General features: G+C 44.8%; 1 protein-coding gene across 3 annotated transcripts in view; it reads right to left on the reverse strand.

The window, feature by feature from the left end:
• The window catches only part of rnf144aa (ring finger protein 144aa), a 58,908-nt gene that overhangs the window by 21,218 nt on the left and 10,008 nt on the right, over nt 1-27,682 (reverse strand). For 2 of the 3 annotated variants that reach the window (XM_080513132.1, XM_080513130.1), the window contains one exon: nt 530-680. In XM_080513132.1, the coding sequence (XP_080369258.1) occupies nt 530-664 (135 nt within the window). In that variant the 5' untranslated portion in view covers nt 665-680. Of the gene's footprint in view, nt 1-529; nt 681-16,539; nt 16,679-27,682 lie in introns of those variants that run through there. The other variant, XM_080513131.1, reaches the window with a different exon arrangement.

Consider the following 27,682-nt stretch of genomic DNA (forward strand, 5'->3'; position numbering starts at 1 on the left):
GTTTACCGTGCGGCTAGCTTTGGGGATGAGGGTTGGGGTTGGGGCTGGGCTCGCTAAACTGAACTTTGCTAAATCCTGCCTCCGTTCTGACCGTGTTCTCGGAAGTGGCAGCTATTTTTAGGACACATTCTTGGGCATTGTTTCCTCTGTCAAGCACATTAGCGAGGCTCTGTCACCCTGTGGTTGTTCTGCGACTCTGGGTCAGCTGCTTCTCAGGAGAGAAGTGAGAATTCTAACGGATTCATACGCTGTCGCCAATTGAAATGAAGAGACTGCACGGCTTTTTTTTTTTTCATTTGAAAGTTTCACATTCACTACGATGTGCCGGCAGGTCATATCAAAGGTGTGGAGTGTATAAATCAGGCCTATGTTCTTTGAAGTGGATGAGTATAGATCATTTCATTTTTTTGCACGAGATCTAAATACTTCATCCTTTTTCTTTTATTGGTTTGTCTAAGTTTGACTAATTCACTATTGTTGACGTTGTTCTGTAGGAGATTTGCTGAAGTGTGTAAAGTAGCAAACTGACCAGTGTACAGAAGACACATTGGCACTGTGTGATGGTGGTCATCTGCTCCAGAGGGAACTCTCCAAGGCACAGCTTACAGGAGACCAGGGGGTCCACGGCCAGTTCCCACGTGGGACGGTACCGTGCGGCCGTCATTTTCACCGCCACAGAGCTGCAGGGGCAACAAAGACAAGGGAGGAACACTTATTATATGTATCAATTCTAGAAAGACAACATGTAAAAAAAATGCTTTACTTTTGCAATCAAACATTTCTCAGTGAACCTGTTGGGACCTCACAAGACCACATAAAGTTTGTTCATTTCCAAGGAGAGACAATTTTTAGTTGTCATGATACACGATCATGATGTGAATTCTGACTCAGGAATGTGACTGAGCATCCCTCACAGCAGGGGGGACCTTCTGCCACTGCAGGCCCATGCAAACCCTCCCCCGCCTTCTGCTCAGTAGACACTTCCCCCATACACCCAGTCACCGATTGGGTGAGGCTCTCAGGTTTTCACATCTTCGAACACCCAAACTTCACCAAAAGCCTTTGGAAGAGACTCCTCAAAGCAGTCTTCCTGGAGTCTTCCTGGAGTCTTCCCCCGAGTCTGAACAGAGTCTTCTCCTGTGAACACCGTGGGACGAGCTGCATCCCAGCAGCTCCGCTCACCCAGCGTTAGCATACAGCTAACACTCACCCAGCGTTAGCACACAGCTAACACTCACCCAGCGTTAGCACACAGCTAACACTCACCCAGCGTTAGCACACAGCTAACACTCACCCAGCGTTAGCATACAGCTAACACTCACCCAGCGTTAGCACACAGCTAACACTCACCCAGCATTAGCACACAGCTAACACTCACCCAGCATTAGCATACAGCTAACACTCACCCAGCGTTAGCACACAGCTAACACTCACCCAGCGTTAGCACACAGCTAACACTCACCCAGCATTAGCACACAGCTAACACTCACCCAGCATTAGCACACAGCTAACACTCACCCAGCATTAGCATACAGCTAACACTCACCCAGCGTTAGCATACAGCTAACAGCAGAGGCCTGCAACCAGGGCCTTCACTCCTCAACTCCTCTGCTGACCCGACCACGAGGGTCAGACCTTCCCCTGGTCCAGAGACCAGCACCCAGAGTCTGATCTCCCATCAACCAGGAAAACCAAGCAGTTCCTCCAGGACGGATCAGGGAAACGACGCCTCACAGAACTTCTTTGTGTTTTCCTCAACCAGCAGGAAAACCATCACAGCCCTGAGCGACCAGCTCCTCAGTCTGGACAAAAGGAACAACCAGGAGCTGCAAAGAAGGACTCCTGAAACATCAACTTCATCTTCTCCTCCTCAGCCTGCAGAACCAGCAACCACAGTTAGCAGGAGGTGCTAACTACAGGAGAAGACACCAGCTTCCCTCCAGCAGGACAACAACTGAACTCCTTCAAGGAAGTGGGAACAACAACTGGGCTTTACCTGAGATTAGTTAAACCTGATGCTATGATAGAACTGTTTAACTTTATGAAGATGTGTTGATTCTGTTACAGTGATTGAGTTCTATAGATAATGATATTAGGAGCAGTGATCAACCTGTAAACCAACGTTAGCTCTGCCACAGACACAGGGTCTGCATGCTAATCTTTGCTTTACTAACTAGTTAACTCACAATCCTACACATATCACATCAAAGACAAATAAATATAATATTGGAATTATACTTGTTGTGTTATTAATAAACACAAAGGAGAATGAAATGTTGACTCTTCTGTGTCAAGAACTCCAAAATTCTTCAATCTTTACTGTTAATTCTGGTAATTGTAATTAATTTAACTATTAATTCAACTTCCTGATGAACTGTTTAGTATATCTTATGAGACTGATAGAACTGAACTGGCTATCATTTCCTGTTAAGACAGGTGGAGCTCCGAGGTTCTGATACACATCAGATTAAATTTCAACATTATTAATAACTATCTTTGATAATGATTAATCATTATCGACAGCCAAACACAACATAAATGGCACCGAGTGATCCTTGTGAGGTAAGAAATCCCTACAACCTGAGAAAGTTCTTTTCAGTTCATCTGTCAACCTGTAGCAACTCCATGATGTTTGCAGTTTGCTGCTAAAATCAGTTTCACTTGAAAAATGTTGCTTGCGTATCAAATGTCGAGATGCAATCTTGCAATCAATTAATAACAAAGCCCAACCGTGTCCCGCCACTGATACATACCAATGTGTGTCGCAAAGTTTCACTAGCGTTTATCTTGTGTGTGCGCTTTTATTTTCACACATTTTGGAGTCTTATTTCTATAAATAAGACTTTCAGAGGAGTTGTACTGAAGTGTACACACACACACACACACACACACACACACACACACACACACACACACACACACACACACACACACACACACACACACACACACACACACACACACACACACACACACACCTTTATTTCAGGCCCTTAAAGATAACATGGCTCTGAATCTATAGCGGCTAAAACGTTGAATGATCTTGGCTCCTTGTGAAATTTGCAGTTTGAACGATTTAACGCCGTTTCTTTCTTTGCTGCACGTCACCGTCTCTCTTGTGCCAGCCAGGGCGGGTTATTTTAGGCCGTCTGTTCTCACTCTCTCCTCTCGCTAGCTGAGAGCAAAGCGCTCCCACTCGTCTGTTTACAGGAAGTGGTCCCGCGCACACGTCAACAACGGTGCAGCTCGGCCCGCGCTGCCTAGCAACCAGCTCCAGAGGGTTATAGAGGTGGAAGGAGACGGGAGGACTTGGTAGCTAGCTTTCTGTGCTAACAGAGCTGCCTCACTGTGCAGCTGCCCGTTCGCTGAAGAGGGCGGAGGCTGGACCAAGAGGGCGGAGGCTGGACCCAGAGGGCGGAGGCTGGACCAAGAGGTCATCCTCTGTGATTGCTGTCTGGACGTTTATGCCGTCAACATGTGCTGCTCAGAGGGGGGGGGGGGGGGGGGGGGGGGGGGCAGGGCATTCAACAGACATGAACTGGTGTCAAGTATTGCCGTTTCAATATGACTTTGGCAAATGTCCAGATATTTCCATGCGCAGTGCATCCATATCATTTATTGCAGGTCAGGCTTTTACAATATGCATTTTACACATGTTCATATTGCAATAGTGATACATTTGCAATATATAACTATGGAGCCTACTTCAGGCTGCTAGAAACAACCAAACTAAAGGTGATACAGATACAGAACTTGGCATTGGCCTGTGGACTGCGTTCGGTGCTTTGACTGTCTCGACTGTCTCATGTCAGGTCAACGGGAAACCAGCAAGCAGAAACAGGAGCTTATCAAGCACCTGTAGCTTCAGTTTTCAGGATGAAGGTGTCTACATTGAGCAGATCTCATGCGAGCTGTGCTAATGGAGCTTACCCTCCCATGAGATGGTCTTTTGGAAGAAACCTTTGAAAAGGACAGTCTCCAAACCTTTGGGACTGATCCACGATGGGCGTTTCCCAGTGGAAGTTGCTTCTGCACAAACCCTTCAGCAAAATGAGCAGTGAAGGAGAGAAGAGTTTGGGCGTCATCAACAGAGTCACTGCAGGACTAAAGCCTGGGCCTGATCAGCCTCGAGTGGCTCACCTGGAAGAAGGCTTATTTGTCTTTTAAACTTTTCTAACATAAGTCTTATGTTACGCAGTATGCCCCTTTGAAGACTTGGGGCCAATCCCAATTCTACCCCTTAGCCCTTCATCTTACCCCTTACCCTTTGAATTGCGCGTTCACGAGAGTCTGAGGGGTGTCCCATTTCACTAGGGCACAAAGGTGGAGGGGTGAGGGGAAGGGCTTTTCACCCCTCGAAATGAAGCGTTTCCAGATGCACACTTTAAACAGAGGGGTATGAGGACATGATGACGAAGGACTCACATTTCACATATATACGCTTCTAAAGTTATATAAACCTGTTGTGTTACTAGTAAGAACGGCAGTAGCGCTGCCGTATGGAGCTTCTGTATGTATTTGTTTCATACAGACCATGTTTATAACATTTTATTATTACACTATATAGTTCCAAAGTCTTCTAATATGGGTGTTTTGAAAACAGGGACCCCTGAGCAAACGAGGAAGCTCCTCTGCTTTCACATGGTGAATGAGGAAATATTCCTGAAGTCCAAATACAGCGCAGAAACTGAAGTAATCCATGTATCGGTCTATTTCTTCGCCTTGATATGGAAAGGCGTGAAACGAAACAAAGCAGCCAAGCTGCTGCAACACGTTGAATTTGGGACGGCAGGACGACGCTCCTGCTGGAAAATCAACAAACATCCGTGGTTCAGCTCGGCTGATGTAACGGCGCCGTATTATGACATCAAAACTGTGAGACAGAGCGAGAGGGGTGGGGCTGAGCAGAGGGAGAGGGAGAGGAGCGGGGGGGATGAGTAGAGGGAGAGGGGTGGGGTTGAGCAGAGGGAGAGGGGTGTCCCAAATCTAAGAGCTGAAAATTTTACCCCTTTGCCCTCATTTTGGAGGGGAAGGCGGAGTCAGAGGCGAAGGGCTAAGGGGTAGGGGTACAAAATTGAATTGGGATTGGGCCTTGTTCTGAAAATGTGAAGAGTAAACTTCAGGAATATGAACGTAAAAAAGCTATCAAACATTGGAATTTACTCCTCCGAAGGTGAAGGTCTGAGTGACATTGAAAACAATTCAGTTGGTGCATATCAAGATGACCAGTTGGACACTAATCGTCAATAAAATCATGGAAATGTATTTACTTGCGACACTTCGGGAAAATGTTCTGGTTTCATATAATTTGAGTTCCTCGGGGTTTCCTCCTTTGTGTCTCCTCATGGTATCTGAAGTCGGAGGGCCAAGGTGGAGACTGAGAAGTGAAAATAAATCTGAAAGAATAAATATGAAGAAACTGAGGTGTAACTCCTGTCTGACTCATTTAGGTTGCCTGGCATCCATCCACCATCCACAGTCCATCATGTTGATCTGAAAACCCTGCGCGGTAAGGAAGCTGCATTATGCAAGTGATGAACTCACATATAAAAACTTAAATGGCAATTTGTTAGCAAGATGGAGCCAAGAATTACCAACATGACTCTCAGGACTGTGGGAAGACGGATGACTTATCAGAAAGACAAAAAAAAGACTCTTTCCCAATGGAGAAGTTAAATCCTATTTGCAAATTTGACATACAGAGCCACAGCGAGATCACTAATAGATTACAAATGAATAGATTTCCATTTTTCATCACATGGTCACTAACTTGCTTAAATGTGGTACATCTATCAACAAACAAAACTACTTGTCAGCAGATGTCACACAACAACAAAGTCTCCCTATTGAAACCACAATATTAAGAGGTCTTGAGTTTTGTATTATCATAAAACCTAAAGTATTAAAGCTGCACGCAGCGTTGAAACTTCATCCTTTCTGGTTAGTGTTTGGAAGCATGTCCCCCAGGTGGCGCTGTGGCTGACAGTGAGTCCTGGCCTATGGATGTGATAAGGGCGACTACGACCATACATGTAAAGTGTCAGGCTGAGTGGAGCACGTACAGGCTCGTTATGCAGCACTTCCTCTACATTCACCAGGTGGCGCTCTCACTGTGACTGCATCTTGGTCGGTGGATTTCGGCAAGGCCAGACTGTGATCACATATTTACAGTTTGAGGCAGATTGCAGCATGTAGAGCAGAGTTACACATCACTTCCTGTTTCTTTGCAATAATCTCATATTTTCAGGGAGCCACCATGGTCATGTTATTTTGCTTTATGAGTATCATTTTGATAACCTTTCATCAGAGAGGTCTGTTTTATATATATATATATATATATATATATATATATATATATATACCTAAATACTGGCTAAATGTTGGGCCTTAGCTCTGAGGGCTAGTTTGTTTAAAGTTTTTAACACATAACATAAGCTTTGTTTTGGGTTTAGAGTACTGGTGTTAGTGGCTTGTACAATTTTGTGGATGTCGGTGAAACATGATTGCAATGTAGACATCAAGCGCGCACACACACACACAAACACACACACAGAGGATATTTTCGGATAGCTCCATAAGTGAAAGTGAAAGGTGACGTGGTTGTGTTGACGGACAGCAGTGAGGGAGAGTTTCTGTCTGTCCTTGACATGACGGGCAAAATCTAAAAGGGTAGAGGGGCGCCAAGAGTTGTGATAGACCTAGTTTCACCCCCCGGGGAGTTACGCAATCACCCAAATGTATTTTGGCATGGTGAGCAGTGTGTGTGTGTGTGTGTGTGTGTGTGTGTCATGGTGACGACCTACTCAAAGTCCGTTCTGCAGGCAGACACCAGTAGTGGCCATGATCGGGCCACACAAAGAAAGAAGCAGTTTATCAATTCCACACGGAGAAATATAGTACAAGGCAAGCAAATCATCCAAATTAGCAGTGGGGCTGGAATTAAAAAATGCATCTGATTAATCAGGGGCTTTGCAATTAATCAGTCACAATTAATCACGCCACATGAGTTTGATCCTCATATAAGTGAGCTGCTACTGTTAGCTTAGCTTCTGTCCACACTGCTGCATCGTTATTGTCACTGAAAGAAGGAGCAGGACTTGTCTTCAAACTGCAAACACGAATGGTTCCTCTGAGCCGTAACCCCGCTCCCCAACACTTGAATTTAATGAATGCATGACGACGAAGCTCTGCAGAAAGTCTCCTAACAAGCCAGTCATTACTGTCAGCTGTGTTGAAGCGGGAAACATTCAAAGCGTGCAGGAATGTGGACTCCAGGAGCAGGGTAGCTGGTTTGGGGGGGGGGGTGTTCCCTATCAATAGTGAGGTTGGATCAAACCGCCTGGAACATGTCACTCAATTACAGCAGCTGCTGGTTTTGGGGGCGCTGTTTCCCGTAACAAACACTGACCAGAGAGGAAGTAAAGAAGAAACACGGTTCACTGATCGGTCCGGACAGAAACTGGAAGACTCAAACCACCGCGATACATAGTCTTGAGTCCAGATATCAATGACCGTCTTCCTCACTGCTCCACATCTGCCTGCGAGATATTTTCCAACTTTATCTTTCTGCGTCTGCTTCTTCTGATTCGTGTGGTTTGCTTTGTTTGTTTACTACCCAGAATGCATTGTGCATTTCACACGTCCTCTTGAAAGATTGTTTGCAAGTGAAGTGAGGCCGAGCTTTCCAAAGGAACCAAAGATGGCTTGCTAGATAAAAATAAAACATCTCACCATATTCCATCACATAAGTCGAACCCCACAGTGTGAAGGCTGAGCTGTATGAACGAGTCCCTCGAATGCTCCTAGGAGTCTGATGGTGCCGAAAAATTATAACTGAATGAGAACTAAAGTCTCTATTGGAGAGGTCACACATATCAGCGACCAAAATGTTTGTTTTTTTGTAATTACGTCCCTCTTTTCAATTCCTTTATAGGACAAACATTGTCGTGGAGCTGAACAGATTCCCTCAGGGGCCAAAATCTAACTCATGATGGCCACAAACAAAAAGATCCCACCGACTGAAGACAGTGAACAAACGCTGAAAATGACTTCAGTAAACCCATCAGCACACTTCTGGCAGAGTTTCAGAAGCCAGAAGGAGAAATCGTGATGACAGCTTCACACACAAACGTTTCTTTTGTTTCAGCAAGAATTTCTACCAACACTGCTTCAGTTCGGGTTACGAACTTAGAAATTCAAGGCATTTACAACAATTTGAGACGTTCACAGTGAATGTGATCGTTTAAATGAGTCAGTATCATTGACAGCATCATTTGAAAGTAGGGAAATGCGCATTACTAATTTAAAAACATTTAAAGATACAAATAATGTGCCTTTAAAAAGCAGTGTTTCACAAGGTATTTTTCAAAAATCTGAACATCAGCACTAAAAAAAAAATCTAAAACAATAAAGCCAAAGCTAACTGCTACTGCCAGCGCATTAATGTTTCATCTACTTTGTTACAGCAGAACAAGTTACTTCATAAACCAGGAGGAACTAAAATATATATATGAAAAATGACAAGAGTCATTTTAAACATAGAACTAGTTTATTAGAGACCATGATGTCATTCAGACCCTCACATTGTCCACATGGTTTAAAGATAGAACTAGATTATTAGAGACCATGACGTCACTCAGACCCTCACATTGTCCACATGGTTTATAGAACTAGTTTATTAGAGACCATGACGTCACTCAGACCCCCACATTGTCCACATGGTTTAAAGATAGAACTAGTTTATTAGAGACCATGACGTCACTCAGACCCTCACATTGTCCACATGGTTTATAGAACTAGTTTATTAGAGACCATGACGTCACTCAGACCCTCACATTGTCCACATGGTTTATAGAACTAGTTTATTAGAGACCATGACGTCACTCAGACCCCCACATTGTCCACATGGTTTATAGAACTAGTTTATTAGAGACCATGACGTCACTCAGACCCCCACATTGTCCACATGGTTTATAGAACTAGTTTATTAGAGACCATGACGTCACTCAGACCCTCACATTGTCCACATGGTTTATAGAACTAGTTTATTAGAGACCATGACGTCACTCAGACCCTCACATTGTCCACATGGTTTATAGAACTAGTTTATTAGAGACCACGACGTCACTCAGACCCCCACATTGTCCACATGGTTTATAGAACTAGTTTATTAGAGACCATGACGTCACTCAGACCCCCACATTGTCCACATGGTTTATAGAACTAGTTTATTAGAGACCATGACGTCACTCAGACCCCCACATTGTCCACATGGTTTATAGAACTAGTTTATTAGAGACCATGACGTCACTCAGACCCCCACATTGTCCACATGGTTTATAGAACTAGTTTATTAGAGACCATGACGTCACTCAGACCCCCACATTGTCCACATGGTTTATAGAACTAGTTTATTAGAGACCATGACGTCACTCAGACCCCCACATTGTCCACATGGTTTATAGAACTAGTTTATTAGAGACCATGACGTCACTCAGACCCTCACATTGTCCACATGGTTTATAGAACTAGTTTATTAGAGACCATGACGTCACTCAGACCCCCACATTGTCCACATGGTTTATAGAACTAGTTTATTAGAGACCATGACGTCACTCAGACCCCCACATTGTCCACATGGTTTATAGAACTAGTTTATTAGAGACCATGACGTCACTCAGACCCTCACATTGTCCACATGGTTTATAGAACTAGTTTATTAGAGACCATGACGTCACTCAGACCCTCACATTGTCCACATGGTTTATAGAACTAGTTTATTAGAGACCATGACGTCACTCAGACCCTCACATTGTCCACATGGTTTATAGAACTAGTTTATTAGAGACCATGACGTCACTCAGACCCTCACATTGTCCACATGGTTTATAGAACTAGTTTATTAGAGACCATGACGTCACTCAGACCCTCACATTGTCCACATGGTTTATAGAACTAGTTTATTAGAGACCATGACGTCACTCAGACCCTCACATTGTCCACATGGAACTAAAATACTTTGTCCTGCTTCCTTTTCAAATCCTTACACCAACGTCAAGTTGTCTTTTGAGAGAAAACATGCAAACATTCATACATTTCATACTTTCCTGTAGAGAGGACTTTATTATGGCCTCATATAAAATCAACATAAATGATAATCATAATATTAAAGCAAACAGCTCTGGTATCAGAATAGCATCGGTACCTGACATTTGGGTATCAGGATTGCATCGGAAGTGAAAAAACGTGTATCAGTGCTTCCCTACTGCAAAGTAGGTGAGCAAGTCTCTGAAGCTGTCACTTGATCCTGAAACAAGAACATTTGAATGTTCATGAATTGTGTGTCAATACATGTTTTCAAAACATTTTTTGGAAAACCGGATACACATTTTGTCAGTTCGTGCTCTACAGTACTGAACTCTGTCATGCATCAGTATTGTGTCTTTTTATTGGTGTACTCTGGTCACTGAATAATATCATTTAATGTATCATACTACAATAAATTTCTTGTCTAAAACTAATCATTAAATCTGTAGTATTCTCTATCTCATATAAAAATTATAACAACTGGAGAACTTCAAGCTGTTGTTGCATGATGTGCAGAAGCTATTACCTAAGCAAATGTACAAAAGCCAATGTAACCCCAACCCTCCCCCCAGCAGGCAGGTGATGAAGAAGACAGGAGGTGACTACATCCTGAGCCCTTTTTCTAGTTTTTTGCCGTGTACCTTAAGAAAACTCTAAGATGATGTATCTGCAACACAAAATTTAGCATTTCAAAAAAAATCTATTATTATTTCTCTGATCGTAATTTTAATATAACATGAAACTGTTTTTGTTTAACAAAATATATTTTACTGGGTGCAAGACTAGTGTAAAGTCTGCAGGACTAGTGTAAAGACTGCGGGACTAGTGTAAAGTGTGCGGGACTAGTGTGAAGACTGCAGGACTAGTGTAGAGTGTGCAGGACTAGTGTAAAGTGTACAGGACTAGTGTAAAGACTGCGGGACTAGTGTAAAGTGTGCGGGACTAGTGTGAAGACTGCAGGACTAGTGTAAAGTGTGCAGGACTAGTGTAAAGTCTGCAGGACTAGTGTAAAGTGTGTGAGGACTAGTGTAAAGTCTGCAGGACTAGTGTAAAGTGTGTGAGGACTAGTGTAAAGTCTGCAGGACTAGTGTAAAATGTGCAGGACTAGTGTAAAGTCTGCAGGACTAGTGTAAAGTCTGCAGGACTAGTGTAAAGTGTGTGAGGACTAGTGTAAAGTGTGCAGGACTAGTGTAAAGTGTGCAGGACTAGTGTAAAGTCGGCAGGACTAGTGTAAAGACTGCAGGACTAGTGTAAAGTATGCAGGACTAGTGTAAAGACTGCAGGACTAGTGTAGAGTGTGCAGGACTAGTGTAGAGTCTGCAGGACTAGTGTAAAGTGTGCAGGACTAGTGTAAAGTCTGCAGGACTAGTGTAAAGACTGCAGGACTAGTGTAGAGTGTGCAGGACTAGTGTAACATGTGCAGGACTAGTGTAAAGTGTGTGAGGACTAGTGTAAAGACTGCAGGACTAGTGTAAAGTGTGTGAGGACTAGTGTAAAGACTGCAGGACTAGTGTAAAGACTGCAGGACTAGTGTAAAGTCTGCAGGACTAGTGTAAAGTGTGTGAGGACTAGTGTAAAGACTGCAGGACTAGTGTAAAGTGTGTGAGGACTAGTGTAAAGACTGCAGGACTAGTGTAGAGTGTGTAGGACTACTGTAAAGACTGCAGGACTAGTGTAAAGTCTGCAGGACTAGTGTAGAGTGTGCAAGACTAGTGTAAAGTGTGTGAGGACTAGTGTAAAGTGAGCAGGACTAGTGTAAAGTGTGTGAGGACTAGTGTAAAGACTGGAGGACTAGTGTAAAGACTGCAGGACTAGTGTAGGACTAGTGTAAAGACTGCAGGACTAGTGTAGAGTGTGCAGGACTAGTGTAAAGTGTACAGGACTAGTGTAAAGACTGCAGGACTAGTGTAGAGTGTGCAGGACTAGTGTAAAGACTGCAGGACTAGTGTAGAGTGTGTAGGACTAGTGTAGAGTCTGCAGGACTAGTGTAAAGTGTGCAGGACTAGTGTAAAGTCTGCAGGACTAGTGTAAAGACTGCAGGACTAGTGTAGAATGTGCAGGACTAGTGTAACATGTGCAGGACTAGTGTAAAGTGTGTGAGGACTAGTGTAAAGACTGCAGGACTAGTGTAAAGTGTGTGAGGACTAGTGTAAAGACTGCAGGACTAGTGTAAAGACTGCAGGACTAGTGTAAAGTCTGCAGGACTAGTGTAAAGTGTGTGAGGACTAGTGTAAAGACTGCAGGACTAGTGTAAAGTGTGTGAGGACTAGTGTAAAGACTGCAGGACTAGTGTAGAGTGTGTAGGACTAGTGTAAAGACTGCAGGACTAGTGTAAAGTCTGCAGGACTAGTGTAGAGTGTGTGAGGACTAGTGTAAAGTGTGTGAGGACTAGTGTAAAGTCTGCAGGACTAGCGTATAGTGTGCAGGACTAGTGTAGAGTGTGTAGGACTAGTGTAAAGACTGCAGGACTAGTGTAAAGTGTGCAGGACTAGTGTAAAGACTGCAGGACTAGTGTAGAGTGTGTAGGACTAGTGTAAAGACTGCAGGACTAGTGTAAAGTGTGCAGGACTAGTGTAAAGTGTGTAGGACTAGTGTAAAGACTGCAGGACTAGTGTAGAGTGTGCAGGACTAGTGTAAAGTGTGCAGGACTAGTGTAAAGTGTGTAGGACTAGTGTAAAGACTGCAGGACTAGTGTAGAGTGTGCAGGACTAGTGTAAAGTGTGCAGGACTAGTGTAAAGTGTGTAGGACTAGTGTAAAGACTGCAGGACTAGTGTAAAGACTGCAGGACTAGTGTAAAGTGTGCAGGACTAGTGTAAAGTGTGCAGGACTAGTGTAAAGTGTGTAGGACTAGTGTAAAGACTGCAGGACTAGTGTAGAGTGTGCAGGACTAGTGTAGAGTGTGCAGGACTAGTGTAAAGTGTGCAGGACTAGTGTAAAGTGTGTAGGACTAGTGTAAAGACTGCAGGACTAGTGTAGAGTGTGCAGGACTAATGTAAAGTGTGCAGGACTAGTGTAAAGTGTGTAGGATTAGTGTAAAGACTGCAGGACTAGTGTAGAGTGTGCAGGACTAGTGTAAAGTGTGCAGGACTAGTGTAAAGTGTGCAGGACTAGTGTAAAGTGTGTAGGACTAGTGTAAAGACTGCAGGACTAGTGTAGAGTGTGCAGGACTAGTGTAAAGTGTGCAGGACTAGTGTAGAGTGTGCAGGACTAGTGTAAAGTGTGCAGGACTAGTGTAAAGTGTGCAGGACTAGTGTAAAGTGTGTAGGACTAGTGTAAAGACTGCAGGACTAGTGTAGAGTGTGCAGGACTAGTGTAGCGTGTGCAGGACTAGTGTAGAGTGTGTAGGACTAGTGTAAAGTGTGCAGGACTAGTGTAAAGTCTGCAGGACTAGTGTAAAGACTGCAGGACTAGTGTAGAATGTGTAGGACTAGTGTAACATGTGCAGGACTAGTGTAAAGTGTGTGAGGACTAGTGTAAAGACTGCAGGACTAGTGTAAAGTGTGTGAGGACTAGTGTAGAGACTGCAGGACTAGTGTAAAGACTGCAGGACTAGTGTAAAGTCTGCAGGACTAGTGTAAAGTGTGTGAGGACTAGTGTAAAGACTGCAGGACTAGTGTAAAGTGTGTGAGGACTAGTGTAAAGACTGCAGGACTAGTGTAGAGTGTGTAGGACTAGTGTAAAGACTGCAGGACTAGTGTAAAGTCTGCAGGACTAGTGTAGAGTGTGCAGCACTAGTGTAAAGTGTGTGAGGACTAGTGTAAAGACTGCAGGACTAGTGTAAAGTGTGTGAGGACTAGTGTAAAGACTGCAGGACTAGTGTAAAGTGTGTGAGGACTAGTGTAAAGTCTGCAGGACTAGCGTAGAGTGTGCAGGACTAGTGTAGAGTGTGTAGGACTAGTGTAAAGACTGCAGGACTAGTGTAAAGTGTGCAGGACTAGTGTAAAGACTGCAGGACTAGTGTAGAGTGTGTAGGACTAGTGTAAAGACTGCAGGACTAGTGTAAAGTGTGCAGGACTAGTGTAAAGTGTGTAGGACTAGTGTAAAGACTGCAGGACTAGTGTAAAGACTGCAGGACTAGTGTAGAGTGTGCAGGACTAGTGTAAAGTGTGCAGGACTAGTGTAAAGTGTGTAGGACTAGTGTAAAGACTGCAGGACTAGTGTAGAGTGTGCAGGACTAGTGTAAAGTGTGCAGGACTAGTGTAAAGTGTGTAGGACTAGTGTAAAGACTGCAGGACTAGTGTAAAGACTGCAGGACTAGTGTAAAGTGTGCAGGACTAGTGTAAAGTGTGTAGGACTAGTGTAAAGACTGCAGGACTAGTGTAGAGTGTGCAGGACTAGTGTAAAGTGTGCAGGACTAGTGTAAAGTGTGTAGGACTAGTGTAAAGACTGCAGGACTAGTGTAGAGTGTGCAGGACTAATGTAAAGTGTGCAGGACTAGTGTAAAGTGTGCAGGACTAGTGTAAAGTGTGTAGGACTAGTGTAAAGACTGCAGGACTAGTGTAAAGTGTGTGAGGACTAGTGTATAGACTGCAGGACTAGTGTAAAGTGTGTGAGGACTAGTGTAAAGACTGCAGGACTAGTGTAAAGTGTGTGAGGACTAGTGTAAAGTCTGCAGGACTAGAGTAGAGTGTGCAGGACTAGTGTAGAGTGTGTAGGACTAGTGTAAAGACTGCAGGACTAGTGTAAAGTGTGCAGGACTAGTGTAAAGACTGCAGGACTAGTGTAGAGTGTGTAGGACTAGTGTAAAGACTGCAGGACTAGTGTAAAGTGTGCAGGACTAGTGTAAAGTGTGTAGGACTAGTGTAAAGACTGCAGGACTAGTGTAAAGACTGCAGGACTAGTGTAGAGTGTGCAGGACTAGTGTAAAGTGTGCAGGACTAGTGTAAAGTGTGTAGGACTAGTGTAAAGACTGCAGGACTAGTGTAGAGTGTGCAGGACTAGTGTAAAGTGTGCAGGACTAGTGTAAAGTGTGTAGGACTAGTGTAAAGACTGCAGGACTAGTGTAAAGACTGCAGGACTAGTGTAAAGTGTGCAGGACTAGTGTAAAGTGTGTAGGACTAGTGTAAAGACTGCAGGACTAGTGTAAAGTGTGCAGGACTAGTGTAAAGTGTGCAGGACTAGTGTAAAGTGTGTAGGACTAGTGTAAAGACTGCAGGACTAGTGTAGAGTGTGCAGGACTAGTGTAAAGTGTGCAGGACTAGTGTAAAGTGTGTAGGACTAGTGTAAAGACTGCAGGACTAGTGTAGAGTGTGCAGGACTAGTGTAAAGTGTGCAGGACTAGTGTAAAGACTGCAGGACTAGTGTAGAGTGTGCAGGACTAGTGTAAAGTGTGCAGGACTAGTGTAAAGTGTGCAGGACTAGTGTAAAGTGTGTAGGACTAGTGTAAAGACTGCAGGACTAGTGTAGAGTGTGCAGGACTAGTGTAGCGTGTGCAGGACTAGTGTAGCGTGTGCAGGACTAGTGTAGAGTGTGTAGGACTAGTGTAAAGACTGCAGGACTAGTGTAAAGTGTGCAGGACTAGTCTAAAGTGTGTAGGACTAGTGTAGAGTGTGCAGGACTAGTGTAGAGTGTGCAGGACTAGTGCAACCCATGGCTCACTAGTCCGCTGGACAAGTGGGGAAAAACATTAAGATTTATCCCTGAATATGAAAGTTGTAATAAAATAAAAGCAAAGCCGAATATGTAAATCACTGACCAATCAGCAGACAGCTGTCCCGACGGAAGGGCGATGGAAAGGCCACTATTCGGAGCGGTTATTTCGGTACCATCCACAATTCTTGCGGTGGAAACCTGAACCGTACCGGACCATGCCATTCCATTTCTGCACCTTTTGTCTGGTGGAAGCAGAGCTATAGAGAACCGAAATAGCTTTCCCCTCTCACACAACAACTTAACAAAAAATAAATAAAAAAATACAAATTACACACGCTAAAATATACAAGCTAAAATATAATAATTTAGGTGTGCTAAAGTAGAACATTGTCGTAGACATAAGAGTGAATTAAAAACACAACCGAGAGCTCATGGCAGTGCAGTTCTCAGTGCAGCGGAGTAGTTTAGAAATGGTTTAAAGTGGCGTCATGTTCACAGTCCTGATGTCACTTTACAGTCCAGTTTAGTGTTCAACATTCTCCAAGTATCACAATATGTTTATGGTACGCAGTATCACATTAATACATGGATTTAAGCAGGGCTGCTTCTTGCAGTCTCGAACAAGGTCACACAATGCGTTTATCTTTATCGCAATACCAAAGCTGTTTCCATGCACTATATATAGTATATAAGTATACGTATTTTCTATGTATATCAAATCATATCATTACCGCAATATTTGGAGACTATTGGCTATATCACATGTCCTGCAGTCCTGGTAAATATGATAGAACATAGTTAGATCACAGCTTTACTCCTCTCAAAGCACCAATTCAAACACTCAGTCAGGTCATATTCACCACTTCATGTTTTCCTGAAGCGACTGAGCTGCCTGGTGCCGGAGCTGCCATCACTGCACTGGACAATGGAGCATTCATGGCCACCGAAGACGAGCAGCGATCCAACAGAGAGGCTCTCACAGTCGAATCTGGAGGGCCGCTCAACAATTCACCAGCAATCTCAGTAATGAGTGAGGGGAATGCACTGGAGACACAACAGAAGTGTCATCCCAGGACCTCCTGACCCTCGTCCTTTACTCCGCTGCTCAGACTTGACTTTTTACTCTCCACGTCTACCACAAGGCTCCATTGAGTTCACCTCACTGCCCTTCAGCCCGACATTACTGCTGTGTGCTTCAGTCCTTTCTATACCAGAACGCCGAAATGTTCCTACCATAGGAAACACAGTGACTTGCGCTTGCTGGCTTTGCTGCACAAAGGAAATAAAGCCTGTGAAAGTTAGGAAGTGAATAAAGGCTCCGAAGAGGAAGTTGAGTAAAGTGTGTTTCCACCTCTGCAGTGGAAGTTCATGCAAAGATTGTTCTAGACCAGGGGTCAGCAACCTTTAATGCTCAGAGAGCCACTTGGTCCTGTTTCCCACTGAACACAACACCTAGAGAGCCACACACATTTTATTTTGACAGTCCCACAGGAAGACCATGCCAGGAGGACACGACACCCAAAACTTTCTTCACTGCTGGTTGACGACTTACAACTACTAAACTAAACTACATGAACTAAGCAACAAAAACACAGTTATTAGCAACACTACAAACCTAACATAACCCCCAATAATTACATTTAAAACACGACAAACAGAAACTCCCATAATGCATTGCAGCTCTCAGCTCCTTTATCGCTACACATTATTAAAATGGAAGATAAATGTGGAGATCTGGATTGTTAGAACCATGAGTGTGATGGTGTGTCTTTAATGTCCTGTAGTTGTTGTGGAATTCACTAGAATGTTCCGTCACTCTCAACAAGTCTGCAATGAACCTCCTGGAACTGTCGGCTTTTACTGTGAAAGGTACAGGAAGCTCCCAGCTTCAGACACCAGTTGAGCCGCTGTCATGACCTGCAGCCGCAATTCTACCTTCTTCATCCTTTATTGTTGTAATGACGTTACATCGCTGCTCGTTCACGACCCTACATTCTACCACTCTTTGTAGGGACTGCGTTCTGGGTGGCCTTGCCTCCTTACGTTCCTCTCTGGGTGGCTTTGCCTCCTTACGTTCCTCTCTGGGTGGCTTTGCCTCCTTACGTTCCTCTCTGGGTGGCTTTGCCTCCTTACGTCCCTCTCTGGGTGGCTTTGCCTCCTTACGTCCCTCTCTGGGTGTCTTTGCCTCCTTACGTCCCTCTCTGGGTGGCCTTGCCTCCTTACGTCCCTCTCTGGGTGGCCTTGCCTCCTTACGTCCCTCTCTGGGTGGCCTTGCCTCCTTACGTCCCTCTCTGGGTGGCTCTGCCTCCTTACGTCCCTCTCTGGGTGGCCTTGCCTCCTTACGTCCCTCTCTGGGTGGCTCTGCCTCCTTACGTCCCTCTCTGGGAGGCTTTGCCTCCTTACGTCCCTCTCTGGGTGGCCTTGCCTCCTTACGTCCCTCTCTGGGTGGCTTTGCCTCCTTACGTCCCTCTCTGGGTGGCTTTGCCTCCTTACGTCCCTCTCTGGGTGGCCTTGCCTCCTTACGTCCCTCTCTGGGTGGCTTTGCCTCCTTACGCCCCTCTCTGGGAGGCTTTGCCTCCTTACGTCCCTCTCTGGGTGGCCTTGCCTCCTTACGTCCCCCTCTGGGTGGCCTTGCCTCCTTACGTCACTCTGGGTGGCTTTGCCTCCTTACGTCCCTCTCTGGGTGGCCTTGCCTCCTTACGCCCCTCTCTGGGAGGCTTTGCCTCCTTACGTCCCTCTCTGGGTGGCCTTGCCTCCTTACGTCCCTCTCTGGGTGGCTTTGCCTCCTTACGTCCCTCTCTGGGTGGCTTTGCCTCCTTACGTCCCTCTCTGGGTGGCCTTGCCTCCTTACGTCCCTCTCTGGGAGGCTTTGCCTCCTTACGTCCCTCTCTGGGTGGCTTTGCCTCCTTACGTCCCTCTCTGGGTGGCCTTGCCTCCTTACGTCCCTCTCTGGGTGGCCTTGCCTCCTTACGTCCCTCTCTGGGTGGCTTTGCCTCCTTACGTCCCTCTCTGGGTGGCCTTGCCTCCTTACGTCCCTCTCTGGGTGGCCTTGCCTCCTTACGTCCCTCTCTGGATGGCCTTGCCTCCTTACGTCCCTCTCTCTGGATGGCCTTGCCTCCTTACGTCCCTCTCTCTGGGTGGCCTTGCCTCCTTACGTCCCTCTATGGGTGGCCTTGCCTCCTTACGTCCCTCCAGGATGAACTGCAGTGGGTTAGACCCCTGGTCTAGACATTGATGAATGGTGAATACCATCATTTTCAAAATAAAACATCCTGAGTTGAAAACTGATTTTATTTCACCTCATGTTGTCAACTTTCCCTGCCACCTGGAGACATCGGGATAAACGCCAGAAGCTCCAAAGCACAAAAATCACCACATCAAGTCAATACACTCTCCAGGAAGAAAAGGCCCTGTTATGTTACATCATCACAACACCGAACACTATGACATCACGTCCAGCTGACATCACTCCACCACCTGATCACACCTCATCTTCAACAACGAGATGTGAGCTTCAAACTGCTTTTACTCTTTAAAGTGGAAACGACAACAGGTTCAGTTCAAACGACCAGTTCAGCTGTCTTTCACACTAGAGGCGTTTTCCCATTAGTACCTTCTCCACAGCCTTACATTGGATTTACAATAGTGGAGGTACAACTCTGCGTTGGATATCAGCGTAAATTATTTATATTACAAAATGTGGATGGTTAGGATCACGCTTCATTGTCCCACGTTGCGGTTTAACTGGTTTCCTTGTTAACTCAGGACTTCTGCCAGCAGCTGTTAGCAGCAGCTGATGTTACAGTAAGACAAAGAAAAGGTATAATACTTCAAACTTGAATGGAATTGCGGTTAAAGGGCGTTGGCCAGGACAGCTACAGATCTCAGTTGGGTTTTTAACACATGCTGTGACGAGGGACTCTTGAGGAAACTGGTCACTGGTTAACAGGGAAACCGCTTCATTATTTTTAAATTTTTTTATTTAAGGTAGTGCAGATAAACAATACAAAACAGTAAACAATTCCAAAGATGTGTAAAAATGAACAATACATTCTATATGCAAAAGAAATACAAACAAGTGCTACCTCAAATACTATTTACATAATGTGTGCTTGTATATGAAATACTAAGTGTGACTTGGTTCTGTTTCTGGAGGAAACAGAGGAGAAAGGAAATAGTTTGGTAACATAGAAAGGAGCCACAAAAAAAAAGGTGAAATGATCCATTTTATAGAAATTGAATGAGTTTGTTTTGGAATTGATGTTCTATTGTCATAAATCCAGGAAGCGTCGACTGAGATTCTGTAATAATATAGTCAGACAGCAGATTTCTCCATTGATGTCTACTGATATTATTTTTCGATTTCCAGCTTGTGAGGATGGTTTCCTTGGCGAAACGGGTTAATTTGAAACACCGGTGGTATCCGCGGCCCAGAGATCTCCCGATACTCACAGCAGGTCACTCCGTCTTGCTCCCACCAAGCTCTCTGGTCGCTCACCAGACAAAGAAACGTCCACACCTTGTCGTTGCTCCACACGGTTTATTTCTGAGCGTCTATCTCTCTGAGCATTCTCGTGATTGGGTTTAAAACATGGTGGGGCGAACGAGCTGCCCTACGAACTCATCTGCGTCTTCATGTGCTGACCAGTCAGTGACCGGTGTTGGGAACGTTACTTAAAAAAAATAATTAGTTATAGTTACTCACTACTAGTTCCAAAATGTAACTGAGTTAGTAATTGAATTACTCTATAATAAAAGTAACTGAATACCAAGGAAAGTAATTATTTCCGTTACTGTTTTTTTTAAAGTTTTTATCGGACTGCTTCACGCTGCTCTCGTGTGTGTGTGTGTGTGTGTGTGTGTGCTCAGCTGGCACGTGTGTAAAAGCACGGGCTCTGATTGGCTCCCATGAAAGATGATTCCGCCTGAGCCAATCACTGACCTCCTCAGTCACTGCAGCAGGTATGAAGCCCGGGGTGCTTCTGGATGACATCAATACAATGTAACGCACCCAATTTAACGTTCAGTAACGTTAACGGCGTTGTAACGGCGTAAAAAATAATTAATTAAGACTACCCCGTTACTGAAAAAATAACGCCGTTACCTAACGCCGTTATTCCAAATGATCCTACCGTCAAATCAGTCCGCCAACGTCAAATGTTCTACTCGCCTCAGCCGGCGTAGAACCTCGGCCGAGTAGGAACCATGAAAGTACCTGGCACCAACACGTACTGGAAAAGCCTAAAGGGTGAGGCCAGGCCAGGCAGTACTAGTGGGAAAGCACCGTAGATATTTAAAAAAAAAAAAGATCCTGAAGTGTTTTCTCACCATAAACCAAACTCCTGTGAGCTTTCTTCCACAGATCTGTTTTCATGACTCCCACAAGTTCAGTGACAAACCAACTGAACACAATCAGCTTCTCACTGAAATACCAACTGTTATTGGTACTTCTTCATTCCAAGGTGTCTCCTCCAGGACTGCAGAGCTGCTGTTACCATGGTGACCACAAGTTTTCACAAGAGTCTGAGTTATATCGCACATTGAAAAGCAGATTAAAAACAATAAAACCAATACACACAAACCTGATAATGATCTGGAAGAGGAAGACAAGAGGTCTGACTGTGTGATGACAATATAGGGTCCTAGCAAAAGTAGATTATGGTTTCACCTTATTTCTTAAAAACGTGACAGCAGGTTGCAATGGGGGAAGACACACGAGTGGAAACATGACATTTACACACCTTCACAGTGAAATGAAATGTACCTTGATAAGAAAGTCTTATATTGTGAAAATACAGAAAGCCCAAGCTGGAAGACTTTAACCATCGGGCTCCACCGTGTGTGCTGCCCGATGGTTCGTTTGAGACGATTGCTTGTATTTCCTTCTTAATGCGACTAAAAAGCAATACTCTAAGTATTTTGCCGATGTAGCTTTGATCACTATGAATGGCAGAAATTATTGTATCCAACTGCAAATATCCAGAAACAGAACAGCCTGCAAGATTGGAAGCTCTGTGTGCAGCACAGCATCATTACTCTGTCTATTCTGTAAAACTAGAAAACTGCCAAATGGCTGGTTTTTATGAATTTTAGAAAATGTAACTCCAAATATGTCGATTTTAATTAACACAGTAAAGGTTTAGTTCCAAACCAATATGTTCAGACTTCCTACGCAGATTCCAAAAAAACAAAACAAAACAACAACCCACTGCACTCTAATGAAGCCAAACCGAGCTCAGACGAACGGTGTTCACTGCTTTCATGTGCAAGTGGAAGCAGCAGTGATAAAACCACACATTGTAGACGCAGAGATTTGTCTGGAGTCGCAGAGGGAGAGGTCGACACCGGGCCACCACCCTGCCCCTCTGCTTGCCCATCCGGTGGAAGCCCGTCCACCAGACGAGGCTGAAATTCAAGCATCAAGTGCAGGGAGGCCAATCCCGACCCCACAGAGAAGGATGGCGTTCCGGGTCTCCGAAGTGGAGCCCCGGCAGCCGTGGCGTGGCGGTGGTTCATCTCCAGGAGGAGGGAGAATGCAGAGCAAAGCTGAAGTCTACATTAAACTGATCACAATCCTGCCCCGGTGAATTCCACAGACCAATATACCGTCACAGTGATAGCACCAGCCGGATGGACAGGAAGTGCTACCTAACTAGCCTGTACAAGCTCCAATCTGCCTCAAATGTTGCATGTATGATCACAGTGGGCCCCCGTCACACCCTTAGGCCAGAACACACATCACGTCACGTCAGACACAACCCCACCTGGAGAACAAGCTCCCAAACGCTGACCAGCAATGACACAAGGACCCGTTCAAGGCTGCTTGCAGCTTTACATTAATTTTGACTTGCCCCAAACTTCAACATGTACCACATTTCAACGTGCTTGGGTGTTCAAGGATCTTTTAAACATCTTTGATTTTTGTGCTTTTGTGCTCCTGAATTTGTCCCGGTGGTCAACAGATGAGTTTCAAGGCATCCGTTGTGCAGAAACTTCCTGTTTGGCTCTATCTGCTGCAGATACACATTGTTCATCTCACTGAATGTCAAGCGTCACCAGTTTGGAACATGAGTATTGTGTAGCAGTTTAGTGCTGCAGAGCACCACGACCCTCTAAACGCCGCGCGATAGGACATAAGTCCTGTTTAAAAGTTTAATGGCAATGCTGTTAATGCAACCGAAGCGTGCATGGGCAGTGCTGTTTTTCAGAAAGCTTTCGCTCATCCTGTTCAGATCAGGTGTATAGATGAAGACGCCTCGTTGCCTCCTGCAGTGTGTTTAGTGAGACGGCTATCTGGATCTCTTTACACTTGTCAAATGATCAGAACTCAGTGACTTTACACCACATTTTCATGCGATTTGGTTTGTTTCAAACAGCGGACATGCAGATATGATCAAAGATTATCCTTGAAGTTAAATTTGTGGCTTTTTTGACTGAAATACTTTGTTCAGAAATGAACTAGGATGGTTACATGAGCTATTCAGGTGACAACACAGTGATACTCATACACTTGACCAATAAGAAGTTGCAGTCATTGACATACCTACGATAGTTCCGGCGGAGCCATATGGAAAACGTCCAACTCTGAAAACTGTTTTCAAAAAGTGACATTTTCAGCAAAACCTCATTCTTACATAAATGAGCTGTAATGTCTTGTTTTGTGTTTTAATATGGCCGACAGGATGACCCAGTGTTGGAGCAGCACTCCAGACTTTAGTTCCAGTAACTCCGGCGCACACCGTGTGACACAGGAAGTGATGTGCCCGAGCTCCGGTGGCCTTCACAATAAAATAACATTAACAAAAACAACAAATCACTGCAATAACAAAGTGTTTACTGTTTTCACCCTAACTTTGTTTAAATAGGTCTGAGAGATGAATTGGTTCTTCTCTGTTCAGAGTTTCCTGTCTTGTGTCTTCAGCCATCACTTCACTCGCTAAACTCTCAACACACTTTCTGACTTCACACACAAACATCTGCTGAGTGGGTGGAACTCTGTGCAACATTCATCTGAATGGTCAACCATGTTGACATGCAGAGTGTGAAAGCATGGGGACTTGGTGCTCTGTTGATAGATTGTTATCACGATGTTAACATGCACAGAGTTACAATACACTCTGCGGACCTTGTTTCCTCGCGACCTCAAGTGTGATTGTTGGAAGAACAGCAACCTGTTGTCTCAATCCAAGACAAAGTCGTTTAAAGACGCAGGAGTCACGTGAAGCCAGCAGTTTCCCAGTGTTGTCTGATTCCTCTCCAACACACCGAGCTTCACAGGAGAAGCGGACGGTCACTGAGCTTTAATCACGGTTTGCTCTGTTTAAACCCAATTGGTGTCACATTTCTAGATCAAGACCATCTCAGACTAATCGCCTTAACACCGTGTGCTGCTTCATGACCTGCAGACTCCCGAGTCCAGCATGAACACACTGTGACTCTGTGAAGGGCTTTTCAAAGAATGAGGGTGGAGGGGGGGGGGGGGGGGGGGGGGGGTCTGAGTCCAGGGTGGTGGCTTTTCCAAGAGAGGTTTTGTCATTCTAGGTTTTGAGACAAAATCATGATGGAAACAAATCAGTGGAGGGTAAAACTATTATTTCATACCAGCACATTTTTTAAGGAAGTGTGATGAATTACCATAGAATTGCTATACTTTCTGGACTATAAGTCAGGAGTTTAGCAGGCCATGTAACGTATACAATGTGCAGGACCATGTGGGAGCACGGCACATGAGAACACTACTACAGTGACAGTCCATCAGAGTATATGAGAAACTTATCTTCTTCCTCTTCATGTTGCATTTTTGGACAGATGTGACTTCTGGTGTGATTTATATTCCACAAAGTTTAAAAAAAACTTTAAAAGACTTAACAGATATTTCAAATGAACCCAAAGAGAATCCATCTCAACTTAAACGTCGTCTGAGAAACATAGTAGTCTGAGAGATGGGTGAGGTTTACGGTGGTTCTATCTCTGAATAAACAGTCCTCGTCCCACATTTCCAGCTAACTGACTCTTCCTGCTTTATTCCCATAGACCCTGTGTTGTTGTCAAAAGAAGATTAAATGATGACTTTCCTTCCATGTCTTCAAACCATCTGTATGGCATTAATAGCACATCATCACATACTGACAAAGATCAACCCCAAAGCTCAGTCAAATAATAATAATAATAATAACTGGAGTTACCTCTGGAGTTATCTCTGGAGTTATCACTGGAGTTACCTCTGGAGTTACCTCTGGAGTTACCTCTGGAGTTATCTCTGGAGTTACCCCTGGAGTTATCTCTGGAGTTATCACTGGAGTTACCTCTGGAGTTATCACTGGAGTTATCACTGGAGTTACCTCTGGAGTTATCTCTGGAGTTACCCCTGGAGTTATCTCTGGAGTTATCACTGGAGTTACCTCTGGAGTTATCTCTGGAGTTATCACTGGAGTTACCCCTGGAGTTATCTCTGGAGTTACCCCTGGAGTTATCTCTGGAGTTATCACTGGAGTTACCTCTGGAGTTATCTCTGGAGTTATCACTGGAGTTACCTCTGGAGTTACCTCTGGAGTTACCTCTGGAGTTACCTCTGGAGTTATCACTGGAGTTATCTCTGGAGTTACCTCTGGAGTTATCACTGGAGTTATCACTGGAGTTACCTCTGGAGTTATCACTGGAGTTATCACTGGAGTTACCTCTGGAGTTATCTCTGGAGTTACCTCTGGAGTTACCTCTGGAGTTATCACTGGAGTTATCTCTGGAGTTACCTCTGGAGTTATCACTGGAGTTACCTCTGGAGTTACCTCTGGAGTTACCTCTGGAGTTATCACTGGAGTTATCTCTGGAGTTACCTCTGGAGTTATCACTGGAGTTACCTCTGGAGTTATCACTGGAGTTATCACTGGAGTTACCTCTGGAGTTATCACTGGAGTTACCTCTGGAGTTATCACTGGAGTTATCTCTGGAGTTACCTCTGGAGTTATCTCTGGAGTTGCCTCTGGAGTTATCACTGGAGTTATCACTGGAGTTATCACTGGAGTTACCCCTGGAGTTATCTCCGGGGGGGGGGGGGGGGGGGGGTGACAGACAGACAGACAGACAGACAGACAGACAGACAGACAGACAGACAGACAGACAGACAGACAGACAGACAGACAGATAGATAAAGTTCCCAGTATGATGTGGAAGCAAAATGGTTGACGTTATTGTTGCTCTTATCCTTCACGTGGATAAAACTGTGTAAAAGCAGTCGTTTGGGTTTCACCAAATCCAGGATCTGATTCCGCGGAGATGCTTTAGAAGAAAGCAGAAAATCAAAAAGTGCTGAAATACACATGAAGCCGTTCCTTGGAGTTCACCACCAAAACAATCCGAACTCCTCCTCGTCCTCAAACTAACTCAGCCCGTGTGTCGCCGCCTGCTCGCACGTTTCATGGACTTTTTTTTCATCGTGTGCACATTTTGCTGGCATCCTGCAGTCCCTCCTCCCCACATTCCCTCCGGAGTGGGCTGACGGCCGCCGCTCACCGCACTGAGCGGCTGCTTTGTACAAACAATGCAGATCTGGTTCCTGACCATCTGCAGCAGAAGGTCACAAAGAGGTTTGATGATTGTATTCCTGATGGCACACTCCTGAATGTGCAGGTCTGCGAAAATGAAATTCACTCCAATGCTTGAAGAGTGTGTGGGGAGTGTGTGTTTCAACATGAAGGTCCTATGATAGTGCGAGATGTATGAAATTGGAGTGGGAATCAATAACACATGACGAGAGCGATGTTAAAAGCCTGTTTATGGCAGAACAGGCCTCAGACGGCTCCCACATGCAGACCTACTTCTGCAGAAAGAGGCCGCTTTTCAAACAGTCCCGCCCACAAACTGATTTCTACGGGCAGATTCTCATGATTCTGGTAATGTTTGTGGACTTGGTGTCCCACTATGTGTCTCCATGTGGGGACAGCCATGGTATGAGAGGAGGACACCATGTACAGGTGGACAAGCGGTCTGGGATTGACGGGTCAGTCTATTACCCTGGTTTCATAGCTCTGCCTCTAATCTAACTGCCCCCTGAGGGGGACCTGCTGCTTAAAATGAAAATAGCAGTGACCTTTGTGAGCCCAGCAGAGCCATGCACTCCCAGCATATAGCACTCAGGGGTCAGATGCAACACCGTGCAGCTGTTCCCCTCCAGTCAGCTCGCTTTTATCTGCTCTGCTGCAGATCTACTCTCTACGCCAGGGGTGTCCAACATGTGGCCCGGGGGCCAGAACCGGCCCACCAGACCATCTAATCCGGCCCGCCATGGGATTTTTGAGGTGTGAAGTATAAATATGAAAACACTAGATTGGCAAAAATGACATTGAAAACCGTCCTTGGTCAGAATTTGACCCCCGACATTAATGCATCTGTGGAGGTCACATGACGTAACGCCTTTCACAATAAAACAACGAGTCCAACTTATGTGAAGTGATACTTTAGACACGTGAACTCAAAACAATTTCCAGATGATGACAACTTGTTTTAATCCCAAATACGATATCAAGATAAGGTGACTGAGGGTTTTTTTGGTGGTTTTTCTGCAAATATAATATCTGATTAACTTTAATATGTAAATTTCAGAATAGACTGGCAAATTCTTGCAGTTACAAAAGAATCAAAAGAAGGAAAGACTTTGCATTTGTCCATATCTGCAGTTTAATATGTTCTGTTTGACTTGTTGGACCTCCAGAGGTCAGATCAGGTTGATGTGGCCCCTCAACTGATATCAGTTTGACCCCCTGCTCTCCACGCTCACTACGTCTTTCTGGCAGTCGGTCCACATCCACATTGTTCCCTTCACCTCTGCCTTCACACTCACTCAACCTGGCACATGGTAACAAATGTGCCACAAAACCAGCTAATCACAGACTTGGACAAGGTTGTTGTGATTGGTCCATTCTATCCAATTAGGTCACTATCTCAGCCGCCTTTCAGAAGCACTGTTAAAAACGTTAGCTCAATCAAATATGACTCACTAGACACGCC

Source organism: Blennius ocellaris, assembly GCF_963422515.1.
Source record: "Blennius ocellaris genome assembly, chromosome: 17".
Classification (NCBI taxonomy): domain Eukaryota; kingdom Metazoa; phylum Chordata; class Actinopteri; order Blenniiformes; family Blenniidae; genus Blennius; species Blennius ocellaris.